Genomic DNA, 27,503 nt, shown 5'->3' with positions numbered 1-27,503 from the left:
TTTGATAGTTGCAGAGTCCCACAGCTGGTTGGCCTGAGTTTATTCACTGGGCTAATACAGTGGTGCAACCCCTATCCTCTTTTGCTGGCCAGAAATATCTGCAGGAGCCTTACTACTGAGGTTTCTCCGTTAAAGAGAAATGTCAATTCTTGTTGACCTGTGACCAGGCTGCCCTCAGAGCACGAACCCCTCCCCGCTTCCTCCTCCCCATGCCTGTGTCCCTACCTCGGGCCTGATTCCACACATCCCGCCACCCTGGTGTGAGCGCCCGGACCTCAGGATTTGTCTCCCATCCCTTTCACCATCTGTGACCCACCAGCTCGGTTTACATGTGTCCTCCCCTGGACCCCATTTCAGGCGTTGCCATCACTGCCAAACTCTCAGTGACCTGGCCCCTCCTCCTCCTCCTGTGCTCTCCCCTCGCCCCACTGCCATCTCTTCTGGGCTATTGCACAGTCTTTCTTGGGGGGGCTTGAAAGCATGTGACTTCGTGTCCCCTCCATAGTCTGGCTTCTGCCTGCTTTGCTAACTTCACCTCCCATTCTTCACTCCCACCAGATTCCTCTCCTGCTCTCGGCACCACCGCAAGGGGCCTGCTGCCCTTTCCTGTGTCTCACCGGCCTCCCCCAGAAGCCTCCCCTGCCCTCTGCACCCTGTGGCACGGAACCGGGGCTTCAGCCTGGCTCTCCAGCGTCTTGGCTGTACGGGGCCTGGTGCTGGAGCTCAGAAAGCTTGGACCAGGGCGAGGGGATGAACGAGGGAAGGAGCATTACTCCAAGCCCTGCCCTCAAACAACTGGCGGGCATGAGTCAGGGTAAAAGAGCTGCTGGCCCCCCCTATGTCTGCTTCAGGGGATTTCCTTTACTTTGGGGGCCAGGGTCTTCTGGGTACAATCCTCAACCTCCCTGACCCCAATGCCAGTTTAGAGGCTCAGAGAGAGCACTGGCCCAGCTTGAGCTCCCCAGGACCCCAGCAGCAGCGTCTGTGGCGGCCTGGCCTCTGGGAGAGGGGCCTCCCTTAGTGGCTTCCACTGCAGGGCCAGGATTGTCTCCAGCCTCAGACTTGGGGTAGAGCGTGACCTCTCTTCTCTAGAGGCCCCAAGGATTGAGGCCCAAGGAGCCAGGACAGGATCAAGAGACCATTCTGGCAGGGAGTTCTGGGCAATCAGGACAAACCTGACAGAGAAAAGATCTTGCAGTGTCTTCCTGTGCAGTCAGCCCTGGGCAGCCTGCCCTGGTCACCGCTGCCACAGGGCCCCTCTTGGCTGAGGTGCAGGCAAGGGAATCTTGGTTTTATTTCTCTTTCTTCCAAGCAGCCCCATTTTGTGGAGATTGCCTTCCTGGGTGGGAGCAGCCTAAAGCGACATGCTCAGCAAGACAGAGCTGAGGCACCACATGGCACGGTCTACTTGCCAGGAATTGCACATTCCTATGGTGGGGGTATTTCTACCTCCACGGTCCAGATGAGGAAACTGAGGCTTGAGAGAGATTGAATATTACTCCCAATGTTATCTGGCCTAGAAAAGGTGGCAAGGCATACACTGCTCACTCCACTTAAAGTCACCCCTCGGCCACCCCAGTCACTTTCTAGTACTTTGTTTTATACCCCTGTTGACCTGTTCAATACCTGTGACCTCTATTACAATAGGAGCCCTAACTGCAGCTCAGGGCCTGGCACATAGTAGGTCCTCAATAAATATTTGTTGAATGAGATGGGAGTCAAACCCAGCTCTGGCTCGGTACTCTTATGCTTCCTGTCACAGCACTGATCCTATGCAAAGTGTCTGTGCTGGGCCACACGAGGCCACCTGGCAGAGCAGGTAGTGGGGCCCCACAGGGGTTGTGACACCTTTGAAAAGCTTAGTGGAAAGCCTACTAAGACTGGACAGTTATTACTTGTCCAGTCTTGGGGATCCTAAAATTCTCTACTAGTCAAGAATGGGTGAACAGCTGCATTGAGAGTTTCCTCCTTAGATGAGGTCCTCAACCTCAAACCAGACTCTGCTCCCCAACTGCCATTATCTGAGGGGGGCTGGGAGAAGGGAGACATGGCTCCACCAGGTAGAGAGCAGCAAAGGGGTTTACCGGCCACCTGGCCCATGCTACCATCGTCTTCTCCTGTCTGGTCCCCCTGCCTCCTCTCCCCGCCTTCCCAAGTTCAAGCCAATCCTTTTTCTACTTCGAGGCAGCCAGAGTGGCCTTTGAAAAAGTGAACCAGAGCTTGTTGCTCTCCTGCTCAAAACCCTTCAGCAGTTCCCCCACCAGGCTCTGCAGCACCCGGGCCCCTGCTGATCTCTTCGACTTTCCCTCCCCGTGTTCCTACCCTCCCCGTGGCCTCGTTTCTCTGTCAGGCACAGTGTCTGATGGGCTGTGGTGCCGACTGTCCGGTGCTGCCAGCTGTTCTGCCTGCCTGAACCCCCTTTTCCGCGCCTCCACAAGCTTCTTCAATTCTGTCATTCTGACTCCTTTCTCATACATTTTCTACAGCTAAATTACCTTTTATTTACATGCTTAATCTTTCCCTTGACCCCCAAGACCTTGTCTGTTTTGTATAGCATCAAGTGATGAGAATCTAGAAATGAATCTAACTCCTGGTCCTAGTCAGGACACAGAATTGTATTTGTAGAAGGGAAAAAAAAATTAAAAGCCAACCAAACCAGCACCCAATCTGAGAGCCTGATATAAATGGGCATAAAAAAATGTGTTCCTTCATCCCCCTCTAATCGGGTAATAATTCTTGAACAAGGCGGCCCTTGAGGAACACTTTGGGACCATTGAGGGGTTGAATGGTAAGGATCCTCAGACCCATCTTGTTGTCTGTCTGCCACCCCTCATTTCACATGAAGAAGCTGAGGTCCAGAGAAGAGGCAGGCCCCAGCCAGTGTGTTTGGATTATACTCCAAGTCTAATGCCCAGTCCAGTGCTCTTGCCCCACCGATCCTCTTGTCTGTCCACTTAGCTGGGTATGGGGAAGGGGAAGCAAGGTCAAGGAGAAGCCACAGGCTGGAAACGGGCCTTCAGCTGAGTGCCTCCTGGTCTGGGTGCAGAAGACAGCCCTGGAGGGTGGGCCAGGCCTGGCCCTGGCACCACGCCTCACTGGCAACAGTGTGAAGAGGAACTGAGCACTTTTCTGACATCTACACTACATTCTGGACCTGCCCATTTTGTGCCGTCTGCCCCAGATGGAGGAAGCCTCAAAGTGGGTCTCTCTGTTGCCAGATCTTCCCAGAGGCCAAGGTTTTCTCAAAGCCCTCAGTGGACCCTGCCTGCCCTGCTGACACACTGGGGCAGCCTCCCCTCACACTTAGAGGAAAATCCAAATGTCTCTCCTTGAATGCCTGACAAGGTCTGCGCTCTGCTAGCCACTCCTCATCATGGCCTGCTTTACTGTCCATGCCTCGGTCAGCCCAACCCCACTGCCTGCCTTTGTGCTGCTGTGCCCTCCCTCCCAGACTCACAGGTCCCATCCCTTGTTGCCCATCAAGTTAATATCACCTCACCTCCTTAAGGAAGCCCTCCCTGTACACCCCATCTGAAGTAGGGTTGCCTCCCATCTTTCATCATCACGTTTTCAGGTTTTTCTTCATAGCACTTTTAACTACTTGGAGTTTTTGCATTTTTCCTAGTTTCTCTGTCCCACCCGAAGATCAGCTCCTGTTTTATGGATCACTGAATCTTCTGTACCTGGCACACAGTAGATGCTCAATAAACATGTTTGAAGAAATGAAACATGAAGGGCACTCATGGAGTACAGAGATTTGGCCTAGTCTTTTCTGCCCAAAGTATTGAACTGGGTGTCTGGAGATCCTGGAGGTGAGGACCAAGACAGCGTCTTCCCCTGCCTCTCCTACTTGATACCCTAGGCCTGGGGCTGAGCTGCTCAGCTCGGTGAGGACTGAGCATTTACAAAGATGTAGACGACTTGTATTGGTCTGTCTCCACTTCCCCACTGGAAGCTCCCTGCAGAGGGACAGGCGCTCTGCGCTGGGCCAGTGCCGATTTGAAGGGTGGCTTGGAGTGGATGTTGACAGAACATGCCCGCCAGGTGTGGCCGGAGGGACAGCTTTGGTTCTGGGGGAGCTGGGATGGTTCTCCGCCAGGACGAAATCTTCAACCCTGGTGTTAAAAACGGCCCATGAGGATGTTGCACAGCTCGGTAGCGACCAAGGCCCGAGTCCATGGTGTTGGAGGCCTCTGGGGAGATCATGAAAACGACCCCTGGTTACACCTGAAGGAGGTTGAGTGCTGGCTCCTAAAGATTCCGGCCCCTGAAACGATGGTTCTCTATTCCAGGGGGAAGCGGTAGCAGGCTCCCAACTATCACCATATTTAGCGACATCCAGAGCCTCCGCAGAGTGGGAGGCTGTCTCCCAGTTAGCGCCTGCAGTTTCAATGATGCGCCCACACCGCGCTCCGCTCGACTCGTGGTTCCTGGACAAGCGGAAGGTGCGGCCCTTCCTGGCCTTTGCCCAGAGGGGTCGCAGGGCCGTCCTTTGGTCCTTTCTGTACCTCTCGCCTCCCACACCACCAGCTCCCCAGGGTTAGATCCCGACAGGGCAGGTCCCAGGGCTGGCACTGGCCGCCACCGGATCACTGGGCTCCGCCTGGTTCCGAGCGGCAGTTAGGCGTTGGGCGCGCGCCCCTCCCCCAATGTCCCGCAGGGGCCTCGCTGGCGTCTTGTCTCCACGGAGACCCGCACGCCTCCCCACTGCAGTGCCTGAAGTTGAGCTCCTTGCAGCAAACGACTCAACCGGCTCCTGGGACGCGCGCCTTTTCTGGGCTCAGTGGGCTGGAGTCTCCAAGACTTGCCAAATCCTAAAACCAGTGGAAACGTTGATTAACATGCAGGCTCCCAGGCTCCCTTCTCTAAGGAGCCAGTCAGTAGGTCCAGGGAGGGGCGTGGGATTCGCTGTTTTAACAAGGAGATTCTGATGATTGAAGATTGGGCAAGATTGGCAAAGGAATGGACGCAAAGCCTAGAGAGTTGGGTTTCTTGGGTATAGTTACTAGTAGTCCAGGACCTGCATTAGAGCTTTTCTCCAGCAAGACTCTCCCGAGGGCGCTGCTAATGCTTTCTCTGGGGTGGGGCCCAAGGTTTGTCCCCTGGGCACAGATCATCCTGATAACTTGCCCCATTACAGGCTGCCATGAAAAGGATAGAAGCCCCAGGGAAGGCATTCTTGCTTTGGGGACTGCCTCCCCTGTCCCCTTAAACCCTGGCCAGGCCATCACAGTTCTGCAAAGCTGACCACTGTCTTTGATCTCTACCTGGGAGTCTGAAATAACATTCTTCAGCACCCATCTGTAGCCCCTCCCACCGCAGTAGGTCACACCTAAGCCTGCCAAGGAGACCAATTGCTGGTCACCACACAAGACCCTCTGCATAGACTTTTAGATGTCCAGAGTTCCAATAGAGCCAATGGGTTAAAAATATACTGGGGCAGGCCCTAGCCAGTTTGGCTCAGTGGATAGAGCATTGGCCTGTGGACTGAAGGGTCCCAGGTTCGATTCCAGTCAAGGGTACATGTCTGGGTTGCAGGCTTGATCCCCAGTAGGGGGCGTGCAGGAGGCAGCCAATTAGTGATTCTCTCTCATCATTGATGTTCCTATCTCTCTCTTCCTCTCTGAAATCAATAAAAATAAAATATATTTATTTATTTATTTATTTATTTATTTATTTATTTATTTATTTTGGGGCAGGCTGACCTGAAAGCTGACTTCTAGGGTGATCTGGCAAAGGGAAAGCTGGTACAGTCCTGATACTGCCTTCAAGGCCTGTGCGGTTGGACTGTCAGCCCCTGGGGTTATACTGGACACTGGGGAGCGGTGCTTCCCAGACTTGTCTGATCGTAACACCACCAGAGATGTGTTTGCAGGTAGAACTACCACACTCCACCTCAGTGTCTTTCTTGTCCATGCTGCCTGTGTCTCTGGAATGCTTTTCAAATTTTGTCCCAGGAAGCCAAAAGAAAACAAGGATTTGTTTTTGTATGTTCCAGAGTTCACAAATTGTAGGCCCACCTGGACAGGTAGATAGCATAAAAAAATGAAGTCATTTGTGAAGGACTGGTGACCTGAAGGGCATAGTGGAGCCATGAGGGGGCAAGTGAGGCCAGCTCCAGCTGCTGTGCCAAGCAGAAGGTGGGCCCAGGGCTGCAAGAGATTCTGAAAAGAAGTGGAAAAATAGTGTTTTTAAATATGTAATCTCTTGTCTTTAAACATTGAGCATTTAAAGTTCAGATTAAATAAAAAATTGCACGCGGTAAAACAAAACACTTCTGCAGCTTCGGGTTGGCCCATAGGCTGCCTATCTTTTAATAACCCTGGACTTCAGTGCAGATTCAACCCTGCCTGTCCACAATCTTATTGAAACTTCATTTCAACACCCCCTGTGCAGACCCCAACACCCTTCTCTGCTTGTAGCTGGTGCCACAAAGATCCCTCCATTACTAGGGCTGTCTGCCCCATGAGCTTATGAGCCCCTCCCTACCTTACTTAGCTTCCTGACATGGTTCTCCTTGATGAATGCCAGGAAACCTACTGCTGACCGAGGAGCAGCAGCTGGCCAAAGACTCTTTACCAAACGATCTGGGAACCCAGCCTGGAGGGAGATGCCCCACGACAAGAGGGAGCTGGTCCGAGGCCCCTCAGTGCTCTCACCGCGAACGGCCACTCAGCATCGCCAGGGTGACTGCCAGGGTGCTCTTTTCTCCCTGTAAGTTTCCACCACAGACTTGGAGGCTAAAGTCTCCAAGGCTTCTCCTAGCACCCTGAACCTAGAGGTCCGGGGAGAAAGCCGGACAGCACTTGGGCAGTGCACGCTGGGAAACTTCCACGGGTCTGGTGCACAGCCAGCCCTGACATTCCCACACCCGGTGCCCAAAAGCTGCAACTAGTTCTTGGGCCACTTCTTGGCTGGCTTATGTGCTAACTAGCAACCTGCCTTTGTTCATCACCCAGCATGGCACTCAGGTGCACCAGTGGTCAGCTCAGGGACCGCGTTTTCCAGGGAGCCCTTGCCTCCTCCAGATTCAGTTTGGCTTTCCAAAGGAATGTAATAGCCACAATGTCCTCCAGTAACCATACTCATGTGCACACAATAAGGGGCATGTGAAGAGCAGTTCCGCAGGCTTCCCCTCTTAACAAAGGAGGAGGGATTTTCTCGTTTCCTACACAGAGACACACAAAGCAGGAATAGAAATAAACCCCTTGTCTCTTGCCAACCTGTCATCTTACAGGGCAATGGATGCTGGAGACAATTCTCCAGCTCCTTTACTAGTTTTGTAAGGATCTATGCATGATTTCAGGGAAAAGTCTTCCAGTCTTTCATCACTGAATATGATGTTTGCTGTGGGCGTTTTCCTAACGGCTTTTCATATGTCGAAGAGGTTTACTTGTATTGCAATAGAAGGTTAAGTGTTTTTTTAATGAAAGAATGTTGAATTTCTTTTTATATGATTGACATAAAATACACAAAATGGTTTTTTATTTTGCTTTGCTTTTTAAAACACAGGAGCCAGGCAGGTAAGTTTTAAATAAGGTGGATCCTCAATTACTGATCACTATGAGGAAATCAGGAATGAGACCACAGTGGTGTATTTTCTTCCCATTTTTTAAAAGCAGCTAGAAAACTGGATTTTGTATGGTATCTTCTCATTTTAAATATTGATTAGAAGTGTGTAGGGGAGTGGGTCAAAGTATGTACAGAATTACAACAGTGGTGGTAGCGGGTGGGGAGGGTTAGAACACATTTGAGATCTTTAATTTTTTTTTTAAAGGCTAAATCTGTCATGAAACAATAATGAGCCTTACACATTATTGTTGTTCAAAATACTTAGGGAAATATTTTTATACTGGTTCAACTCTGCCCTTTAGAATTACCTGGAGAGGTTTCAAAAGGATATCTGGGCCCCACCACACCAGTGCTGTAAAGTTCAGTAAATTGAGTTGGGTCCAGGCTCAGTTAATTCCAATATACAGCCAGGGTTGAGAAAGGAACCTTCTCCCAGCCAACTTTTGGCAAGTAATGAAGTAGTTTTCTCCCTTTACAGAGGGTAGTTTGTACCTTAACAAGTTTTTAATTCCTGGAAAGGGGAAGCCCAGCAAGAAGCCAGCTTTAAGAAAGTAAAAGTTATTGTGACTTTTTGGAGACAGGCTCCTTAAAGGTGTAATTAAGTTAAAATAAGGACATATGGGTAGGCTCTAACCTGGACACTTTTCTTTGCATGTGACTGGTGCCACAAAGATCCCTCATAAGACAAGGAGATTAGATAGACCTAAAACCAATATTGTATGTCAAATGTAATTGAAACATTAAAATAATATATATTTTAAAAAGAGATTAGGACTGACACATGGAGGGTGGTCCAAGTGAAGACTTGGAGAAGATGCCCATCTACAAGATTAGGAGAGAGGCCTCAGAAGGAACCAATTCTGCCAACATCTTGATCTCAGACTTCTATCCTTCAAAACTGTAAGACAATAAAATTCTGTTGTTTAAGCCACCCAATCTGCGGTATTTGTAAGAGAAGTCCCAGCGAATACAAAAGAGCCCTTGAAAAACAACAAAACGGGATCCTGAGGTGATAGCAGAAAGGGGAAGCCCTAGGGAAAGGCCTCTAGAAGGGCACGTCATGGTCAGGATCAGAGTTGGCTTCACGAACAAGTTGAAGGTGTGGCAGTGACCATCAGAGGTAAAGGTGAGGGTAAATATCAGAGTCAGTCAGTGTTAAGGTCAATTTTAAGGCTCAGATAATTTAATAATTGGGGTGGGTCCAAGTATGAATGATGGTCTGTGACCAAAGGATGGTAAAGATCAGGACAACACAGGGTTCAAGTCAAAATGGCTCCTCTTCGATGGAGTAGCAGGATCAGTGCACAGGTAAGATTATTTCAAGGCCAGGCTGAGAAAGGTCAGGATGACTGTCAGGATTAAGATGAGAATCTGGAGCAGGGTCAGGTTCAAAATGAAATCAACACAGGAACATAATGTTCAGGATCAGAATCAGTCAAATTAATGAAAGAAAAAAAAAACAAAAACCACACACACAACAAACTCGAATTCAAATTCACTTCAAAGTCAGAGTGACTCAAGTAAGGAAGACTGTTAGTGTAAGGAAGAGGGTCATGTTAAGAATCTGTCAGGTTTGCCCTAACCGGTTTGGCTCAGTGGATAGAGCGTTGGCCTGCAGACTGAAGGGTCCCAGGTTCGATTCCATTCAAGGGCATGTACCTTGGTTGCGGGCACATCCCCATCAGGGGGTGTGCAGGAGGCAGCTGATCGATATTTCTCTCTCATCGATGTTTCTAACTCTCTATCCCTCTACCTTCCTCTCTGTAAAAAATCAATAAAATATATTAAAAAAAAATCTGTCAGGTTCAAGGTCAAGTCAAAACTTAGGAAAAGTTATAGTCAGGATGCTGCTTGGCATTAGGATGAGGGTCAGGTCAAATATCTGAAGAAAGCTAAGGATTAGGGCCAGGATCAGAATCATTTTAAGTTGCCCTAGCTGCTTTGGCTCAGTGGATAGGGTGTCAGCCTGCTGGGGCGTGCAAGAGGCAGCCCATCAGTAATTCTCATCATTGATGTTTCTATCTATCTCTTCTCTCCCTTCCTCTCTGAAATCAATAAAAATATATTATTATAAAAAATCGGTGACTGAGTGTATACACTGGTGGGATGATCTGAGTCAGAATAAGGGTCAAATTTTTTTTAGTTTTTAACATTTTTTATTTTACAATTCATTATTGTTGAAAGTATTACACGTCCCCCGTTTTCCTCCATTGATTCCCTCCAGGCCACTCGAACCCCAGGCCTTCACCACCCTATTGTCTGTGTCCATGGGCCATGCATATATGCATACAAGGTCTTTGGTTGATTACCTCTCATCCATCCACCCTCCCCCACCTTCCCTCTGAAATTCCTCTGTTCCATGCTTCCATGTCTCTGGATCCACTCCATCAATTTGTTACTTAGATTCCACATATAAGTAAGATCATGTGATAATTGTCTTTTTCTGACTTATTTCATTTAGCATGATACTCTCCAGGTCCCTCCATGACGTCTCAAAGGTAAGAGATTTTTTACTGCTGCATAGTATTCCATGGCATAAATATACCACAGATTTTTTAAAAATATATATTTTATTGATTTTTTACAGAGAGGAAGGGAGAGGGGTAGAGTTAGAAACATCAACGAGAGAGAAACATCGATCAGCTGCCTCCTGCACACCCCCTACTGGGGATGTGCCCGCAACCAAGGTACATACCCTTGACTGGAATCGAACCTGGGACCCTTTAGTCTGCAGGCTGACGCTCTATCCACTGAGCCAAACCAGTTAGGGCATGTACCACAGATTTTTATCCACTCATGTACTGATGGGCACTTGGGCTGTTTCCAGATCTTAGCTATTGTAAATTGTGTTGCTATGAACATAGGGGTGCATACATTCTGATTGATGTTTTGGGTTTCTTAGGATATATTCCTAGAAGTGGGATCACTGGATCAAATGCTAGTTCCATATTTAACTTTTTGAGGAAACTCCATACTGTTTTCCATAATGGTTGTACCAGTCTGCATTCCCACCAGCAAGTGTACTGGGGTTCCCTTTTCTCCACATCCTCACCAACACTTGTCATTTGTTGATGGCAGCCATTCTGACAGGTGTGAGGTGGTACCTCATTGTCGTTTTAATTTACATCTCTCTGATGATCTGTGACTTTGAGCATTTTTTTCATGTCTCTTGGCCATTTGTATGTCCACTTTGGAGAAATGTCTATTTAGGTCCTTTACCCATTTTTTAATTGGATTGCTTGTCTTCCTTTTGTTAAGTTGTATGAATTTCTTACACTTTTTGGATATTAACCCTTTTTCAGATGTATCCTTGCCAAGTATGTTCTCCCATACAGTGGGCCCCCTTTTCATTTTGTTGATGGTTTCTTTTGCTGTGTAGAAGCTTTTTATTTTGATGTAGTCAGAATAAGGGTTAATTTTAAGGACAACTTCAAATAATCAAATCCATAGCTTGTTGGAATAAACTGAGACGAAGGTAAGCACAGCAGTATTTCACATCCATACTGTGAGAGTGAATTTGGATTAAACTAAGCAGAAGTATTGAAATGAATTTGTGTTAGTGCAACAAATTCATTCCCAGACATTCTTCTCAAAAGAAACTTATTGCTGCCGTGCCTGTGTGGCTCAGGGGTTGAGTGTCACTCTATGAACCAGGAGGTCACAGTTCGATTCCCAGTCAGGGCTCATGCCTGGGTTGCAGGCTAGATCACCTGTGTGTGTGTGTGTGTGCGCGCGCGCGCAGAGGCAGCCAATCTCTGAAATCAATAAAAATATATAAAAAGAAAAAGTGACTTATTGTTAGAACAAACAGATGAATGTAAACATAGCAACACACATTCATCTCAATTCACATTCTTTCTGGGAGGCAGAGCAAATCCAAATGAACCTCAGCAGTATAACTGAAAAGAATCCTTACTGCTTAGTGAAGCAAATGGACTTGTTTCTCTCAAAAGCACATTTATGGTGAATCCAAGTAGGAATATGGAAAAAGATGGTGTATTAGTGCCAATTTCAGTCGTAGCCATTGCTTCTTACTGTAGATAAACCAAATTTAGATGAGCATAGTGTGTATGTGTACAATTTAGGTATAAATGACAAAGGTCAGCCAGACATTGATCCAGTGATCCCACTTCTAGGAATATATCCTAAGAAACCCAAAACATCAATCAGAATGTATGCACCCCTATGTTCATAGCAACAACCTGATTAGTCACAGGTTGGAGTATAAGCAGAGTTGAATATTCAGTCAGGATTGATTAGGGTCTGTTTCTTATTTTTAATGTATTTTTTATTGATTTCAGAGAGGAAGGGAGAGGGAGAGATAGAAACATCAATGATTAGAGAGAATCATTGATCGGCTGCCTCCTGCACGCCTCCTACTGGGGATCGAGCCCACAACCTGGGCAGATGCCCTAACCAGGAATTGAACCGTGACCTCCTGGCTCATAGGTATTTGCTCAACCATTGAGCCATGCCAGCTGAGCAAGGGTCAGTTTCAATGTCATTTCAAGGGGACCATGTTTATAGAATGGCCGTCAGTAACAAGATGGGGGTGAAGATCAGAGTCAAGGTCAGTTTATGATCAAGATTAAAATTGGGGTGAACTATTAATGGGATCAGGGCCACCTACAAGGTTACATTCAAGCTTATTTCAAAGTAAAGTAGGTTAATGTTAGAATGATCATCAGTTTTAGAATGATGGTCAAGATCAGATGTCAAGTTCCATTTTCATGTCATGTTCAAGGTTAAGATCAGAGGAACAGTAGCCTGGTTTGTAGAGCTGAGCATCACACTAGGTCTATACACCATAGCCCCAAGCTGGAGAGGACTCTGTTTCTCTTGAAGCCAAACAGAACACCAGTTAGGCCCAGCTCAGGGAGTGGGACCAGAGAAGATTTAAGCCACAAGCCCTTAGCCATGGTGGAATTATAATGGTGAGCTCCTAAGAATGCTATTTTTAATGCATGAAGTATGAACCAAGTGCAGGTACAAGGAAAGAAACCAACTGAGGAGCCGGAGAGTGGAATCACACCAAAGTAGAATCTAAGAGCTATGTAAACAGGGCAATTCTGCAAAGCCTACACTCACCCACTGACCAAAACACTGTACTTTATAAAACTGGTTCTAGGTGGCCCCTCTTGAGTTGCAGTTGGCGGCTTATATATGCTGGAATACAGGGCCCCTACTGCCAAATCTTCCTCTCCTATGAGAAATCAGAAATCCAGAACTATGTAATATCTAAGGACCAGCAAGTACACCAATTAAAAAACAAAACACAATACAACACAAGGGCTAAGTTACACTCAGGCTGTGCCTGGTCCACGGTTTACCAGCAGTTTGTGTTTGCTCCTCTAAAGGGCCAATGTTTTCCATTCAGCCCCCCCCCCCCCGCCCCCGCCCGCCAATACTATGATTAAAAAGACAAAACAAAACAAACAAACAAAAAATAAACCCAAAACAAACTAGGGACAGGTACTGCAGGACGGGATATGAGAAGGCCTTTCTGTCTCAAAGAGCCACATGTGCCCGGTTATGGAGGGCTCTTCTGCTTAATAAAGCATTGGTTATGATTAGCTAGCATGGTGTCTACTGAGCCAATGTTTCTAGAAGAAGGAAAAAAGACAGGGAAAAGGCAGATGGTCTTTGCTCTTGTTACATTTTATTGGCATCACGTTCATCTCTTTACAGAAGAACTCGGCCCACACCCTAGAATGCAGACCTTTGGGAAAAACGGAAGTGCTTCGTTAAGCAAGCTACAATGCAGGGACAGATCCTAGGGAGGGCGCAAAACTGCCAGGGTTCCATACCAAAGAAACAGGTTAAGCAATAACGGGCAATATTGGGGAGTTGGTGGGGAAAAGGAGAAAAAGGTTTGCTAACCTAAGGATGCCACAACCCTGAAAGGAGTGCCTTCTAGAACAAAGGTAAAATCACTAGGACAGATCTGTTAGGATTTTCCTTTTCCTTGTATAAGCAGGATGCTGATCTAATGGGAAGTTTCAAAGTGTGGAGCAAGGGGGGAAAAAAAAGAGTAAGAATTTTAACAACAGTCATTTATCCACTGCACACACCACTGTATTATGCAAATCAACCTTTTGGAAAATTTAGATACAGAAGGGAACTAGATAGTTTTCCCCCTGGAGAGATGAAAAGCTTTTTGGCTCTTAAGTCTTTGATAAAAGGCGTACATAATTCTTGTGCCTACTGTACAGAATACTGCCTCTAGCTGGATTTCTGAATTCTGAGTTGCTAACAATCTGCAATCTAGACAGGGTTCAACCCTCCATCTTACATGCCTGCATTACAGGACTTAAACACATAATCCAAGAATTTCTTACACTAATTTATATATTTTTAATTGGTTGCATATATTAACATGTACTATAAGATTCTTTTCTAAGAAGCATTACATAATAAATGGATACTGTAAAAAGATCTGATTAGTTAAAAGTAACAAGCATTAACAGATACATACAAAACTCAGCCTGATCAGACTGGGTGTGAGCCTGTAATGAAGCATGGGGCACCAGCCTTCCCAAGTGATAGCCTTCACGGAGGGGGGAGAGGAGGGGTAAAAAGATCACAAGACCGTTTTTTAAAAAAAATCAAGATAACTAATTAGACACAGATTAACTGTAAACAGTTCTCTCTCCCTGGTGGACAAAAAGAATAGGCTTCTGATTCGACTGTACACCAGAACAATTTCTACAGCTGGCCCATCCTGCTGCCACGTGAGGGCAGATGCAGTGTGTGGGCAGACCCTGATGGAGCCACCGCAGGCCTGGGCTGCTGGAGTCTCTGCTGTGTCAGGTCTGTGTGTTGTATGGAGGGGTGTGTCTGGTGGGGTTTCTTTTGGCAGCTGGATATGAGATTACTTTATGTATATGTCTTGTTTGAAAGAGGAGAGGGGAGTTTGTGTTGGAAGGCCTAAGTGTGTTCTTGGTTTGTGAAGGGCTCTGTGCTCTGCTCGGACTGCCCATTCAGCAACTGCAGCTTTCCGCCGAGGCTTTGGCTCGGTCGTTCTTGTCCAGTTTGATGGGTTCAGGAAATTCATTGTACAGTTCCACCTCCGTTTCCTGGGTAACGAGAGAAAAAGGTTTGTTACTTGGGGCACCGGGGAATTCCTGTGGCATATTCCCACCTGTAAGATTCACAGTGGGTAGAGAGTGGGGACAGACCTAGCAGTGAAGGGAGGGCAGAAGGCACCCAACCCTCAAAAGCTGAGCAATAGGAAGAAAGGTTTTGTGATAATTCCAGGACAATGTGAAGAGAGAAATTCACAGGAAGAATAGCAATTGACACTGAGCATTCAGGACAGAAGCCCTGCATTAGATCACAAGCTGGTGGCTTGGAGACCACAGCCAGCTCACAGATGCTTTCAGTATGGTCCACATAGCCACCAACACAAAAAGATGCCTGGATTTTGGCAACTCCACGAGGCAACAGTGAGCTAAAGCTGAGTGCTAGCTGCCTCAGTTCCAAAACATTCCTCCAGTTCTCTATTTGCCACTCATTTTTCTGGACTTAGGGTCTATTTTACCCCCAAAGGTTTAGGAGAGTTGTTTCCAAATGCTGCATGCTTAGAAACCAGCTGTGGATGAATTTTATCACCATCTGTGGTAAGAAGGGACTGGGATAGTTTAGTGGGACTTTTGCTGAATTAACATTTTTCCAATGAGGAGCAGGTTTCTACTTCCTGGTGTAGGAAAACAATTTGTCATTTAAGCACTGAGTACCAGTGTGCCAGGAACTATTCTAGGATCTGGAGATTGAAGCAGGGATGTTTCTATTCATTAAAAGTTCCCTTGGGCCCTAACCGGTTTGGCTTAGTGGATAGAGCGTTGGCCTGTGGACTGAAGGGTCCCAGGTTCGATTCCAGTCAAGGGCATGTATCTTGGTTGTGGGTACATCCCAAGTAGGGGGTGTGCAGGAGGCAGCTGATGGATGTTTCTCTCTCATCGATGTTTCTAACTCTCTATCCCTCTCCCTTCCTCTCTGTAAAAAAAAAAATCAATAAAATATATTAAAAAATAAAAGTTCCCTTGGAAAAATTACTCCATTCGCAATAGCTATAAAAAGTAAAAAAAAAAAGAGAGAGAGAGAGAGAGAGAGAGAGAGAGAGAGAGAGAGCACCCTGTCTCCATCTGGTATTCCTAACCCTTGCCAACCACCTATCTACTTTCTGTCTTAACAGATTTGCCTATTTTGTACATTTCATTTGATGGACATTTGTTTGGGCTGTTTCCACGCTTTGGATATTATAAATAACGCTGTTATGAACATCTGTGTACAAGTTTTTGTGTAAACCTGTTTTCATTTCTCTGGGTATATACTCAGCAGTGGAATTGTTGGCTCATATGGCTTTCTTTTTTTTTTTTTTAAATATATTTTATTGATTTTTTACAGAGAGGAAGGGAGAGAGATAGAGAGTTAGAAACATCGATCAGCTGCTTCCTGCACACCCCCTACTGGGGATGTGCCCGCAACCAAGGTAAATGCCCTTGACCAGACTCGAACCTGGGACCTTTCAGTCCATAGGCCGATGCTCTACTCACTGAGCCAAACCGGTTAGGGCTGGGAATACATTTAATATGAAAGGCAAAGGATCTGAAAAATTAGAAAATCTTATTGAAGGATATAACACAAGGCCTAAAATAATAGCTGTTATGGACTGAATGTTTGTATCCCTCCAAAATGAATATGTTGAAGTTTGAACACCCAATGTGATTGTATTTGGATTAATAAGGTTAAAATGAAATCATAAGGGTGGGGCCCTGATCTGACAAGATAATGTGCCCTTATAAGAGACATCAGAGGTCTCTGTCTCTCCCCACTATCCCCATCCTCTGCATGTTCACACAGGAAAGGCCAAGTGAGGACAAAGGGAGATGGTGGCAGTCTGCAAGAGGTGAAGATAAAAAGAATTTTCTGGCACCTTAATTATGGTCTTTTGGCCTCCAGAATTGAGAGAAAATAAAATTTTGTTATTTAAGCCACCCAGTCTGTATTTTGTTATAGCTCCCAGAAGATACTAATACAACAACTATAATATAATTCCAATCAGAATCTCAGTAAGGTTTTATTTTCAGGAAGGGCGAGGAAAGAAAAAGGTGGAACTAAAATAAAATTCTTAGTCTAAATGGAAAATGTACCAAAATTGCCAGTAAAAAAAACATAAACAGGACTGTGAGGGGAGACTTTGTTAGATCATACTATAATGGTAGTCAAATCAAGTTGGTCCAGGCAAGGAACAGATAACTTACCAGAACAGGCTGGGAAGACCAGAAATAGATCCCAATATATATGAACATTTAATATAACAAAGGTAATTTTTCAACCCAGTAGGGAAAATGGTTTAACAACCACCTACTAATATTTGAGATAACTGGCTATCCCCCTCTGAAAGAAAAAGGTGAGTCGTTTCCTGCCATAAGCCAAAATAAATTCCACCTGAATAAGAAAACATGTGAGCTAGACATAGGAAACCCAGAAATTTAAAATGACATACCTAACTAAAAAATTGCGCTCTACTACACTGGTAGAACGTATAAATATGTTTCCTGCATACAATGTGTTTATATATAGTATATAAAAACAGCAGAGTTGGGAAAAAAATTACTTTCAATACAGGTGAAGTTAATTTCAGTTCACAAAGAGCTTATGAGGACTGACAGGTGTCCAGGTTAAGTGCTGTACTGGCTACCTGTAGCAGAGAAAACCCAAAGATTGGCAGAGTGTCAGCAGAGTTACAGATGATGGCTACCACCTGCTGACAAGGAGGTAAAAGAAAACGTGCATTGCTAGTGGGAACTAAAGTACATATTACTCACCCTGGGGAAAGCAATCTGGTATCATCTCTTAAAAATATACATGGCTTTCACTTTAACAATCTCAGTCCTGTGAGGCTAGCTTATAGAATAAAAGCATTATAGTAAGGCTATAGAGATAGCAATATTCAAAGAGAAAAACTCCAACAGTGATGGTAGTCAACAGGGAACTGGTGGAAAACTATTTCTCATACATTTTGCATGCAATCAGGAAAAACACAATAGGTTATTAATCTAAGTGTGAGAGTGGGTTAAAGCTGGGGGAAAGAGGGAGACAAAAAGGCTAAGCCTGCATCCTGGTCAGGTCCTTCCCGCTGTATCCGTGTTTCTCAGTGGGGTCTCCTGGCATTTTGGGTGGACCAATTCTTCGCTGGATAGGGCTGTCCCTTTTCATTATGGAACACTCAATGCAGCCCCGTCTTTGGAACAACTCATTCCAAATTTCTCCCTGCTCACAGGTCCAGATGCCCTATCCTGCTAAGACCCGCTGCCATCTATACAGTTTCCTGGAGCAAGTAGAACCCGCCTGGCCCTTTACAACCACTACATGCTCCTTCAAATGTTCTCTGCATGCCCAATGTGCACCTCACCTCTGACAACCTCTCAATCCGTGCCTGACTACCACACATGACTGACAATGCTTCATGACTTGCCTTACTCACTGGCCCTTATGAAGCTGCTAAATCAAAAAAGCCTTCAACTCCCACATGACAACACATACCATTTTATCTGTGAATAGTTGAGTGAATAACACAAGAAAGAAAATGCAGGAAAATTTTATTCAAGGAATACAATTCCTAGAGCTTCTGGTTAACCTTTCTGATGACAAAAGTCAGTCCATCTCATTTAGTCAATATAACCACTGTGCAACCCTGCTATTCTCATTTTAGAGATGAAGAGATGGAAGCTCATCAATGATCAACTAGATCTACTGATGGGTAACAGAGCTGGGGTTCAAAGTCAAGTTTATCCCCTCCATGAACAGGAGTAATCCCACCAGGGGCCTCCAAGTGGCCTGATCTCCTTAGCATGTGAAGAAAATGAGAACATGCCCAGCCAAACAAGGGTAGCCTCAGCTGAAGTCTTCACTGCCCTGCATCATTCAGGTTATTCATAACCAAGTGGCATTTCTAGAAGCTTTAGCAGAATATGCCATTACTTCCCAGAAAAACATTTCCTGGCTACATGGAAAAGAGTCGGCTAGGAAAGAAGATTAAGAATAAGGAAGCCAGGCAGGGTCTGGGTCAATGGCCAGTCATCACCTCAGGGAGCCAGACAGCTGCCAGAGACCCACCTGTTTAAGTGCATTCCGTGCAATCGTCTGGAATGCCTGCTCCACGTTGATGGCCTCCTTGGCACTGGTCTCGAAGTAGGGAATGTTGTTTTTGCTGTAGCACCAGGCCTGTGCTCGTTTCGTGGCCACCTGGAAGGAAGCAGGGGCATGTGTGCTCATAGTAGAAGTAGCCAGCACTGACTCAGCCCTTCCCAGGGAGGATTATTGTCCCTAGTCTACAGGTAGCACAGGTGAGGAAACAGGCTTCAGGCATGAGGATGTGCAGTGGGTAGGGGATGGAGAGAGACCTGCTGGCTATACATTGTATAGCTAGGATTCAAACTCAAAGCCCATTCTCTTACAACCCATGGCTTTTGACCCTTTGCTATACATAAAAGCAGCTTGTGAAGGGAATAAGAAGCCAGCCCAGGAAGAAATGAATCGTCTCTCCTGGGACTTCAGAGGTCCCAGCACAGGAAATGCCTAACAGCTTGGTCTTAAGGTTTGCAGTCCCTTCCCCATTACTGCTAATGCTATGTCACCTGTGCCACACACCAAAGTGCCAAAGAATTCTGCAGCTCTCAACAACACTCTTGACCCTCATATCCTAATTCCTTCCTCTACCCCAGCCCATTTTCAGGTACAAGAGCAGGACTAATTCACTTAGGAAAAAGATTAATGGTCAGAAATAAACCTTAAGAAAAAGCCTATGTTCCCAAGAGAAATGCTACATGAAAGTAAACCAGAGTAATTTTATTCAAAGCTCAAAGCAATCTTCTACACCAATGAAGATCGAGGCAGGTCCTTGAGGCATTGGGAGAGCACTTGAGAATGACAAAATCGAATTCCTTCCTTTTATTTTAAATATATTTTTATTGACTTTAGAAAGGAGGAGAGAGGGAGAGAGAGATAGAAACATCAATGATGAGAATCATCGATCAGCTGCCCCCTGCACATCCCCTACTGGGGATGGAGCCTGCAACCCAGGCATGTGCTCTGGCCGGGAATCAAAACACGATCTCCTGGCTCATAGGTTGACACTAAACCACTTAGCCATGCCGGCTGGGCCTAATTCCCTACTTTTAAGTGCAGAAAGGGATCTGAGGCTCAGAGGCCAGAGGTAATAGCCCAGTATCACAGCCAGCTGGGCCAGCATTGGGATTTAAACCAGGTCTCCTGTGCCCTGGTCCTTAAAGGCTGCTGGTCTAAAGGTAGCTCACACTCTCATGTGAAAATACTGGAGCAATTCTGGGCTTAGCACAGAACCCTTCAAATTCACATGGTCCCTTAGAAGCAAGTGTCTCTCATAGGAGAGGAAATACTTCCAAATTAACAGTGCAGCCTGGCTGTCATGGCTCAGTGGTTGAGCGTTGACCTATGAACCAGGAGATTGCAGTATGATTCCCGGTCAGGGCACATGCCCAGGTTGCGGCTCGATCTTTGGTGGGGAGCATGCAGAGGGCAGCCAATCAATGATTCTCTCTCATTATTGATGTTTATACCTCTCTCTCTCCCTCTCCCTCTCTGAAAGCAATAAAAAATATATTAAATAAAAATTAAGAAAAGGCAGGGCAGGGCCTCTTTAGGGGGAAAAAAAAAAAGAGTGCATAAGCCAGGCTTTAAATTCAATCCTGACTTTATTTTTGTTAATATTCACCTGAGGATATTTTTTCCATTGATTTTCAGAGTGGAAGGGAAGAAGGGGGAGAGAGAAACATCGATGTGAGAGAAACACATCAATTGGTTGCTTCCCACACAGGCCCTTTGGTGTGCAGGTTGATGCAACCAGTTAACACTTGCCAGGGTAATTCTGTCTTTAAATCCAAAAGACCAAAATGCAAGATACCACATACCCTCGTCAAATTGTTTCACTAGGACAGACCATGAGGGGTGGCCAGTACAGGCAGCACCTCACCATGGACTTGCTGCTTTGCTGACATGACTTCAAAGGGACCACCACTGCAGACTTCACAGTCCCTATTTTACCACAGGGAAGCCAACATGGCATGCCTTTACCCAGTTAGACAGCAAGACTCCATTCCAAGGGCTGAGCACGTAACTCATTAGCTATTCCTTCCTCCACCCCTCACCCCCATGGGGCACACAGACATATGGGGTACTGGTCCTTGAGGCATGTGGCATTATACCAATCAAAGCTGAAAGCAGCACCTGTCATCCCAAACTTAGCTGTCACTTTTAAAAGAAGGCCTTTTCTTTTTTTTATATATTCTTTTTTCTTTTTTCTTTGCGTGGAGGGCCTGGGTGGAGTGCTTGGGTAGAGTGCGTGCGTGGAGTGCGTGTGTGAGTATGTGGGTGGAGTGCGTGCGTGGAGGGCAGGGGTGGAGTGCGTGTGTGGAGTGCGTGCGTGAGTGTCAAGAAGGCCTTTTCTATGATCCAATAGCCATAACCTACATGAGGGTAGGTTCATAAGCCTCCACATTTATGATTCCCACCATCTTTAGCACTTACTTGTCTGTTTTCAAGGTCAATCTTATTTCCCAACACCACGAAAGGAAAGTTTTCAGGATCCCGAGGACTGGCCTGGATGAGAAACTCATCTCTCCAACTATCAAGGGTTTTGAACGTGTTGGGGGCAGTCACGTCGAATACCAGAACGCAGCAGTCTGCACCCCTATAGAAGGCCACACCGAGAGACTGGAACCGTTCCTGTCCTGCTGTGTCCCAGATCTGTGAGAGACAAAACATTATTCCTTGGGGTAGGAGCACCAGGACTGAGGGAAGCCAGAGGATATGAGATGGATTACGGGGCCAGCCAGAGACAAGCAACTTCAGAATTCAGGAAACAGATTTCACTACCAGAGTATCTAAAACAACCCAGACAAATAGCATAAATGTGAGTAGGTGTCTATGAGGGGTGACACTGAGTGTGAACTCTGGGGCCTAGACAATTTTATCTTAATCCAGGTGGTAGTCACATTGGCAGATATTTATGAAATATTCACACTATAAAAATGAACATTTATGTATTCTGGGAACTGTCTGGGGGTGAATATAGGGAGATGATTTCTCACTAAATTGTATATATAAATCTATGCATTTCACTGCATATAGTTTTAAAAAATCAGCTTATTTATTATGTTTTATTTATACCTCAAATAAAAATCAAAGCAAAAAAACAAAAAACAAACCCTGACAGAGAGATAAAGACAACAAGTACACATTCTAGAGTACAGATGAAAGCTAGCTTTTAATCAAAAGAACACCAGACCCTAGTGACCAGCTCAAAGTTCTCATCACACATTGCCATGCTAGGTTCAAAGAGCAAGGGTGGATTTCTCACTGACCTAGATCTCTAACAGTGCCATCTGGTCAGCCTAGAGCAGGGGTGGGCAACCTTTTTGTGAGTGCGTGCCAAAACCAGCAAAATCTCTGACTCAAAATTCTTCTGCGTGCCTACCCTAATTTTTTGAGAACATGTTACGCCTACTTGATATCTCTTAAGGTGTATGTATGTGAAGAACCTTGAAGAAATAATAAAATTCATTGGAGCGACAAAAACACAGTATATGATGATGAAAAATACATTTATTTTTTAATGTATACATGTACACTGATAGTCCGACAGAAAACTTTATGACTCCATTTGATATTATCAATGGGACTTTTGCTGCTGCATCACTGATGACAGAGATTTTACATCAGGTTTATATTTTGTGACCTTCAGAGATATGCACGAGCTACTACTTTCATCCGTCAGGCTACTCCTATTATGAGACTTAACAAAATTCATCACTGAGAACAAAGATTCACAAGCATACATGGATGAAACCAAAACACTGGTCGGATCTAGGAAGGTAGGGAGAGTTAAGGCAGAGGCATAGAAATTGCTCTTCCCCTCTCTCGTCAATCCATGTCTATGGTCTTTAAGATAACTTGTTATGTAAAATTATTTATTTATCTAAGATGCACCTACACTGAATTTATCTGAAAAATAAAAAAGTCGATATTAAGAAAAAAAATGTAGATGGAAGATTATATGAGAGGGTTTCGCGTGCCAGCAAAAGTTACTGGCGTGCCATGTTTGGCACACGTGCCAGGGGTTGCCCACCCCTGGCCTAGAGAGATGACAGTGTCTGAGAACAGCCACCTGGTTTAGGAGAGTGCCTGGGTCAGAAGTAGCATGCAGTTACTTCCTGTTGACATGGGTCTTCAACTATTGGATCCACAGTCTGTTTATAGGAAAACCACTTAGGACAACATGAAAACGTGGACCATCCTCATTACCCTAATAAATCCCAACTTTATGTCCAAATCACCAGCCAACTCCCCCAAAGGCCTGGGGTTCAAACCAAAATGGAGTATGGATTGGGCCAGTCCAGTTTTCTATCCAGAATCAGATTTTGCAAAAGGATGGTTGAGCTCCTTTTTGAAACCCTTCTCAGTCAGTCAGTTCTGCCTCTCAGTAATCCTGAACACGTGGAGAACATGTCAACTGTACCCAGGCCACAGGCTAAGCTCCCCTTCAGGTAGAAGCCTCATTAAGTAAAATGAGGTAGGCTGCTTGGTTAGAATATGTAAATATACATAATGGCAATAAAGTAGGACAAGGCAGTATTATGGGATCAACATTTCTTTATTACTACCAAGGTAAACAAAGCTCATGATGTTCTAAACCCAATACCTCCTACAACGCTCTCCAAAAGGAGTCCTAAAACATACTATGCAATTCTAGACAGTAGGTTTACTGTTGGGAACTGGCTCAGATGACACAGTGGCAAACAGGAGCAGAGCCATAACTTAAATACTGTTTGGAAGACTGGAAATGGCAGCATTAAAACCTTTAAGAAGCTTCAAAAAAGCAACACGACTACATAGGCTGAACACTCTCTCTCATAGATTGGTCAAAAGTAGACCAGGCTAATGGCAGGCTGGAAGGAGCTACTCTGGTTACCAGTGTCAGTGGTGAGCAGAGAGCGTATCTCAGCTTTCTGTTGAATAATAATTCCCAGAAGCCCCAAGGTTACTCCTGTTAGGGCAGCTCTGAGAAGTCCACCTCATCCTTTCCTCTGATGTACGTGGCCTTCCACAATCAGTACATGACAACATGGTCGACCAGACTCTTGGCCACACCTCTGGTAGCAGGGAGCCTGACTTTGGTAACCCACTCCCTTCCCAGGCAACTCTAACCAATACACACACTACTTACTCTGGGAAGAACCATTCTACATGTCCAAGCAGCCACAGAGGTTGGCCCTGATTGTGGGAATGGAGTTGGGAGGCTGTCATGAATGTCCGCATGAGGTATACAGCTCAAATGACTGGGTAAAGGAAGCAGCCACTCGAATGATGATGTGATGATGGCTTATATGTAAGGATAAAGGGCAATAAAAGACAAATTCAAATCGAATTATTCTATCTGCTTCTCAGCAGGGTGTGGAGACTAAATCCTGCCTGCTCCCAATACAATAAGCATTTAGTAAATACACAGTAGGCAAAATAGGATCTCTACTGACAGTAGATAACCAGTTCAGGGACTGCTGGTGATGTTCGCCTTTGCGGTTTTCTGTTTTTTCAAAATTCTACATTGAATATATATCTCTTAGAGTGACAAAGCAAACCTTTTCTCATAAAAAGAGACTAAAGTGGGGGAGAATAAGGAAAGTAGAAAGAGACAACTATTCCTAAAAAGAGAAAATAGGGAAGAAACATTTTAAATCTAGGCTTGGACAAATTTAATAAAATATTTTTCCTTAGAGAAATAATATCGTTATGTAATTTGGATAATCAAAAGAAAAAACTCAATCACTTGGCACCTGCCCAGAAAACATCTTCACTAGCTCATGTCTTATTCTTACCCACATTGTAGGGTTTTATGTAGCTGAAACTTTATACCACACATCACTCTACAAGCTCTCTCATATCACTCCTCTGCCCCGCAAAACACCATGGTGTTCACCCCAGCAACAACTCACATCTTTATTGTTGCTCAAAAACTGGGAAAACTCAGTGAATAACTACATTCCTGTTTTTTACAAAAACATTGTTGCCAATTTTTCATATTATAAGTAACTTAATAATAAACATGAACATACAAAGCATTTTCTATATTTCAGATTGCTTCTTTAGGATAGAATCACAAGAAGAGAACTATGTAAGAACTCTTGGGTGGAAGCAAATGGGTATCTGACATTCCAGATACACAAAGAAGGCAAAGTAAGAATTTTTTCTTAAAAGCTGAAAAGTGTGTGTGCGTGGGGGGGGGTGGGGGGGGGGGTGGAGAGCAGTTATTCCTAGCAAGTTTCCAGAATTAATTTAACTTCAAACTTAGAAAAAAGTTCCATGGCTGTGATCTTTCAAAATTTTTAATATTTTAATTGAAACATTTTATTTTCTACATTCAAAATACACCTACTAGTCTAATGTAAAAATTCTAATACTGCCATTTTAATGTCAGTTTTCTCAAAGGCGTATTTTTATTGAGTTCAGAGAGGAAGGGAGAGGGAGAGAGAGAGAAACATCAATGATGAGAGAGAATCATCCATTCTTCTTTCAGGCCTCATTCTTAACTGCCACTAAAAATCTCAGAATTTTCAACTTTTGGTTACTGTATTTCATTTTCAGAAGTTGTACTAACCTATGTGACTTTAGTTTTTTTCTATGCAGATATATAAGATTGCCTTAATTCTGTGAATATAAAAAACACTCTAAAATCACCATTTCCACTGGCTCTTCTTGTCTGTTTTCTTATTTGGATTATCTTTTATTGTAAGCTGCTAAAAGGTCCCGAAAAATATGTGAGGCTACCTCAAGATCTAGGATGATGATGCCTTTGTCCAAAGACGATCGTTTTCATTTACTTCGTCTTTTAAATTGGCTGCAAAAGCACAAGGGGGAAAAAACCCACAAGGGCCGGCCTTTTGTTCACCTCTCAGGAATACATTCTCTGTTCCACTCTTTCTGGACTCCACTCAGCGCCCCGTGGTTCTCCAGGTGTTTACTCCAGGATCCCAGATTACCAGTGTGTGTGGCTCTAATATAAGGGCTCCCAACCCTGAGGGGTTAGGCTCTGACTTCCGAATCCGTCCACAAGACTATCAATACCACAGCTTGGTTCTCTAGGTCTGTTTCTCCTGGTGTAGGAAGCAGCACATATGTGTAAAATCTTCAGGTGGTACTTTATCCCCAGCACCCCAAAAGCATTCCATTTCATTCTGCCTTCTGTTGCTGTTGAGAACTCATCCGTCTGTTGGTCCTTTGTAAGTAATCTGCCTTTTCTCTCTACTTGCTCTTATGACTTTGCTTCTTGGTGTTCTGCAGTTTTGAGTTTTCTTAGAGACAATCTGCTCAGTTCTTACAGTTTACTGTTTTCTTCAGCTACTTTAATTTGCAGTTTAACTGGCTATTTAGTTTATTTCAATGACTATTTTTTCACTTCTTGAAGTTGTAAGTTTTCCATATCCCCATTTTTTTTATAGTATCTCTTTTCATTTGGTTTCTATTCCTTTTTCAAAAGTCTCTAGTCATTGTGAACATTTTTTGCGGTATATTATTTCCTCATGTGGCTATGAGCTCATCTTCTGTCCATGGCTTATAAGTGTCCCTACAGAGTAATCTCATCTTTGTTTTTGCCCACAGTGATAGGATTTACTTTAAATTCTTCCAAAGATTTGTGTGCAGAGTATAAACTCAATACACATATGAGCATACTGGGACTGAGATTCTCCAACAAGGAGGCAAAGCCCCAAGCCTATTTTTCACACACAAGCTTTGCCACTTTCTTTGGTCAAGGTGTTTGGTCCTGTTTTCACATCTTTCCAAAGTCCTAGACAAGTGTGTAGGTGCATATGTTTCCAAGGGAATTCTCAGTTCTAGCTCCCCCACCTTGTACAGTCACAACTCCTGTCTCTGCTAATTGATACAACTCAAGTTCCTGTTATGCAAGTGCAAATCACCACAGCAGGAGCCCCTGAGCTTATCACTAACTTTCAGTTCTCTCTTCTTTCCTGTAATCTGGAAATTTTCTTTTCTCAAGCTTGGCTTCTTGAGAAAATATGAGTTATATTTTGAACATCTCCAGGTACATGTATGGGGGAGGTAAGGAAGGGAGATCCAGAATAACTGTGTCCTGAATGTGTGAGTCAAGAAAGTATGAAATCCTGCCCCAGCTGGTTTGGCTCAGTGGATAGAGCATTGGCCTATAGACTGAAGGGTCCTAGGTTTGATTCTGGTCAAAGGCACATGTCCAGGTTATGGGCTCAATCCCCAGTAGGGGGTATGTAGGAGGCAGCCGATCAATGACTCTCTCTCATCACTGATGTTTCTCTCTCTCTCTCATTCTCCCCCCCCCCCCCTTCCTCTCTTCAATAAAAAAAATACTAAAAAAGAAAAAGAAAGTATCAAATCCTTACTCTCTGGGAGCATGTCACAGCTCAAAATTAACACATGTAAAAACTTCTACCATTGAATGTAACTTGTATCATTCAAACATTGCAGTGAATCTAGTGCTTGCTAGGACACAATGTATTTGTCTCTAGAAACTCAGTCATCCAAGGACTTCATTTTAATAATATGGAGAGGAAACTTATATGAAGGAAGAAGTTTCAAGACATCATCTGGACAAAAGGTGGAGACTTCAGGAAAGGTGTATATGTGACTAAGGAGCCTCAATGGAAGCACAGTCATGTGTACATGAGTTGGAAGAACTGGCAGGAATGAAGAATATTTTGTAACCAGAATGTGAAGGCTTTCAAAAAACCATATTTTATCCTAACTGTAGAAAGGGAAGCCCTTGAAAAATCAAGCTGATACATGAAACAAACAAACAAACAGATTGGCTTAACAGAAACACAACTTTGGCAGCTATCGATAAG

General features: G+C 44.7%; 1 protein-coding gene across 4 annotated transcripts in view; it reads right to left on the bottom strand.

The window, feature by feature from the left end:
* Positions 1-13,211: 13,211 nt before the first annotated feature.
* The window catches only part of RAB7A (RAB7A, member RAS oncogene family), a 43,998-nt gene continuing 29,706 nt past the window's right edge, over positions 13,212-27,503 (bottom strand). For all 4 annotated transcript variants that reach the window (XM_006091313.3, XM_023756148.1, XM_014458039.2 and 1 more), the window contains 3 exons: positions 21,142-21,360; positions 18,694-18,822; positions 13,212-14,648 (listed from right to left, as the gene is read on the bottom strand). In XM_006091313.3, the coding sequence (XP_006091375.1) occupies positions 14,553-14,648; positions 18,694-18,822; positions 21,142-21,360 (444 nt within the window). In that variant the 3' untranslated portion in view covers positions 13,212-14,552. The remainder of the gene's footprint in view (positions 14,649-18,693; positions 18,823-21,141; positions 21,361-27,503) is intronic.

Source organism: Myotis lucifugus, unplaced genomic scaffold, assembly GCF_000147115.1.
Source record: "Myotis lucifugus unplaced genomic scaffold, Myoluc2.0 scaffold_90, whole genome shotgun sequence".
In the NCBI taxonomy this organism is placed as follows: domain Eukaryota; kingdom Metazoa; phylum Chordata; class Mammalia; order Chiroptera; family Vespertilionidae; genus Myotis; species Myotis lucifugus.
Note: the sequence above shows the minus strand (reverse complement) of the source record. Positions and strands in the feature narration are given on the sequence as shown.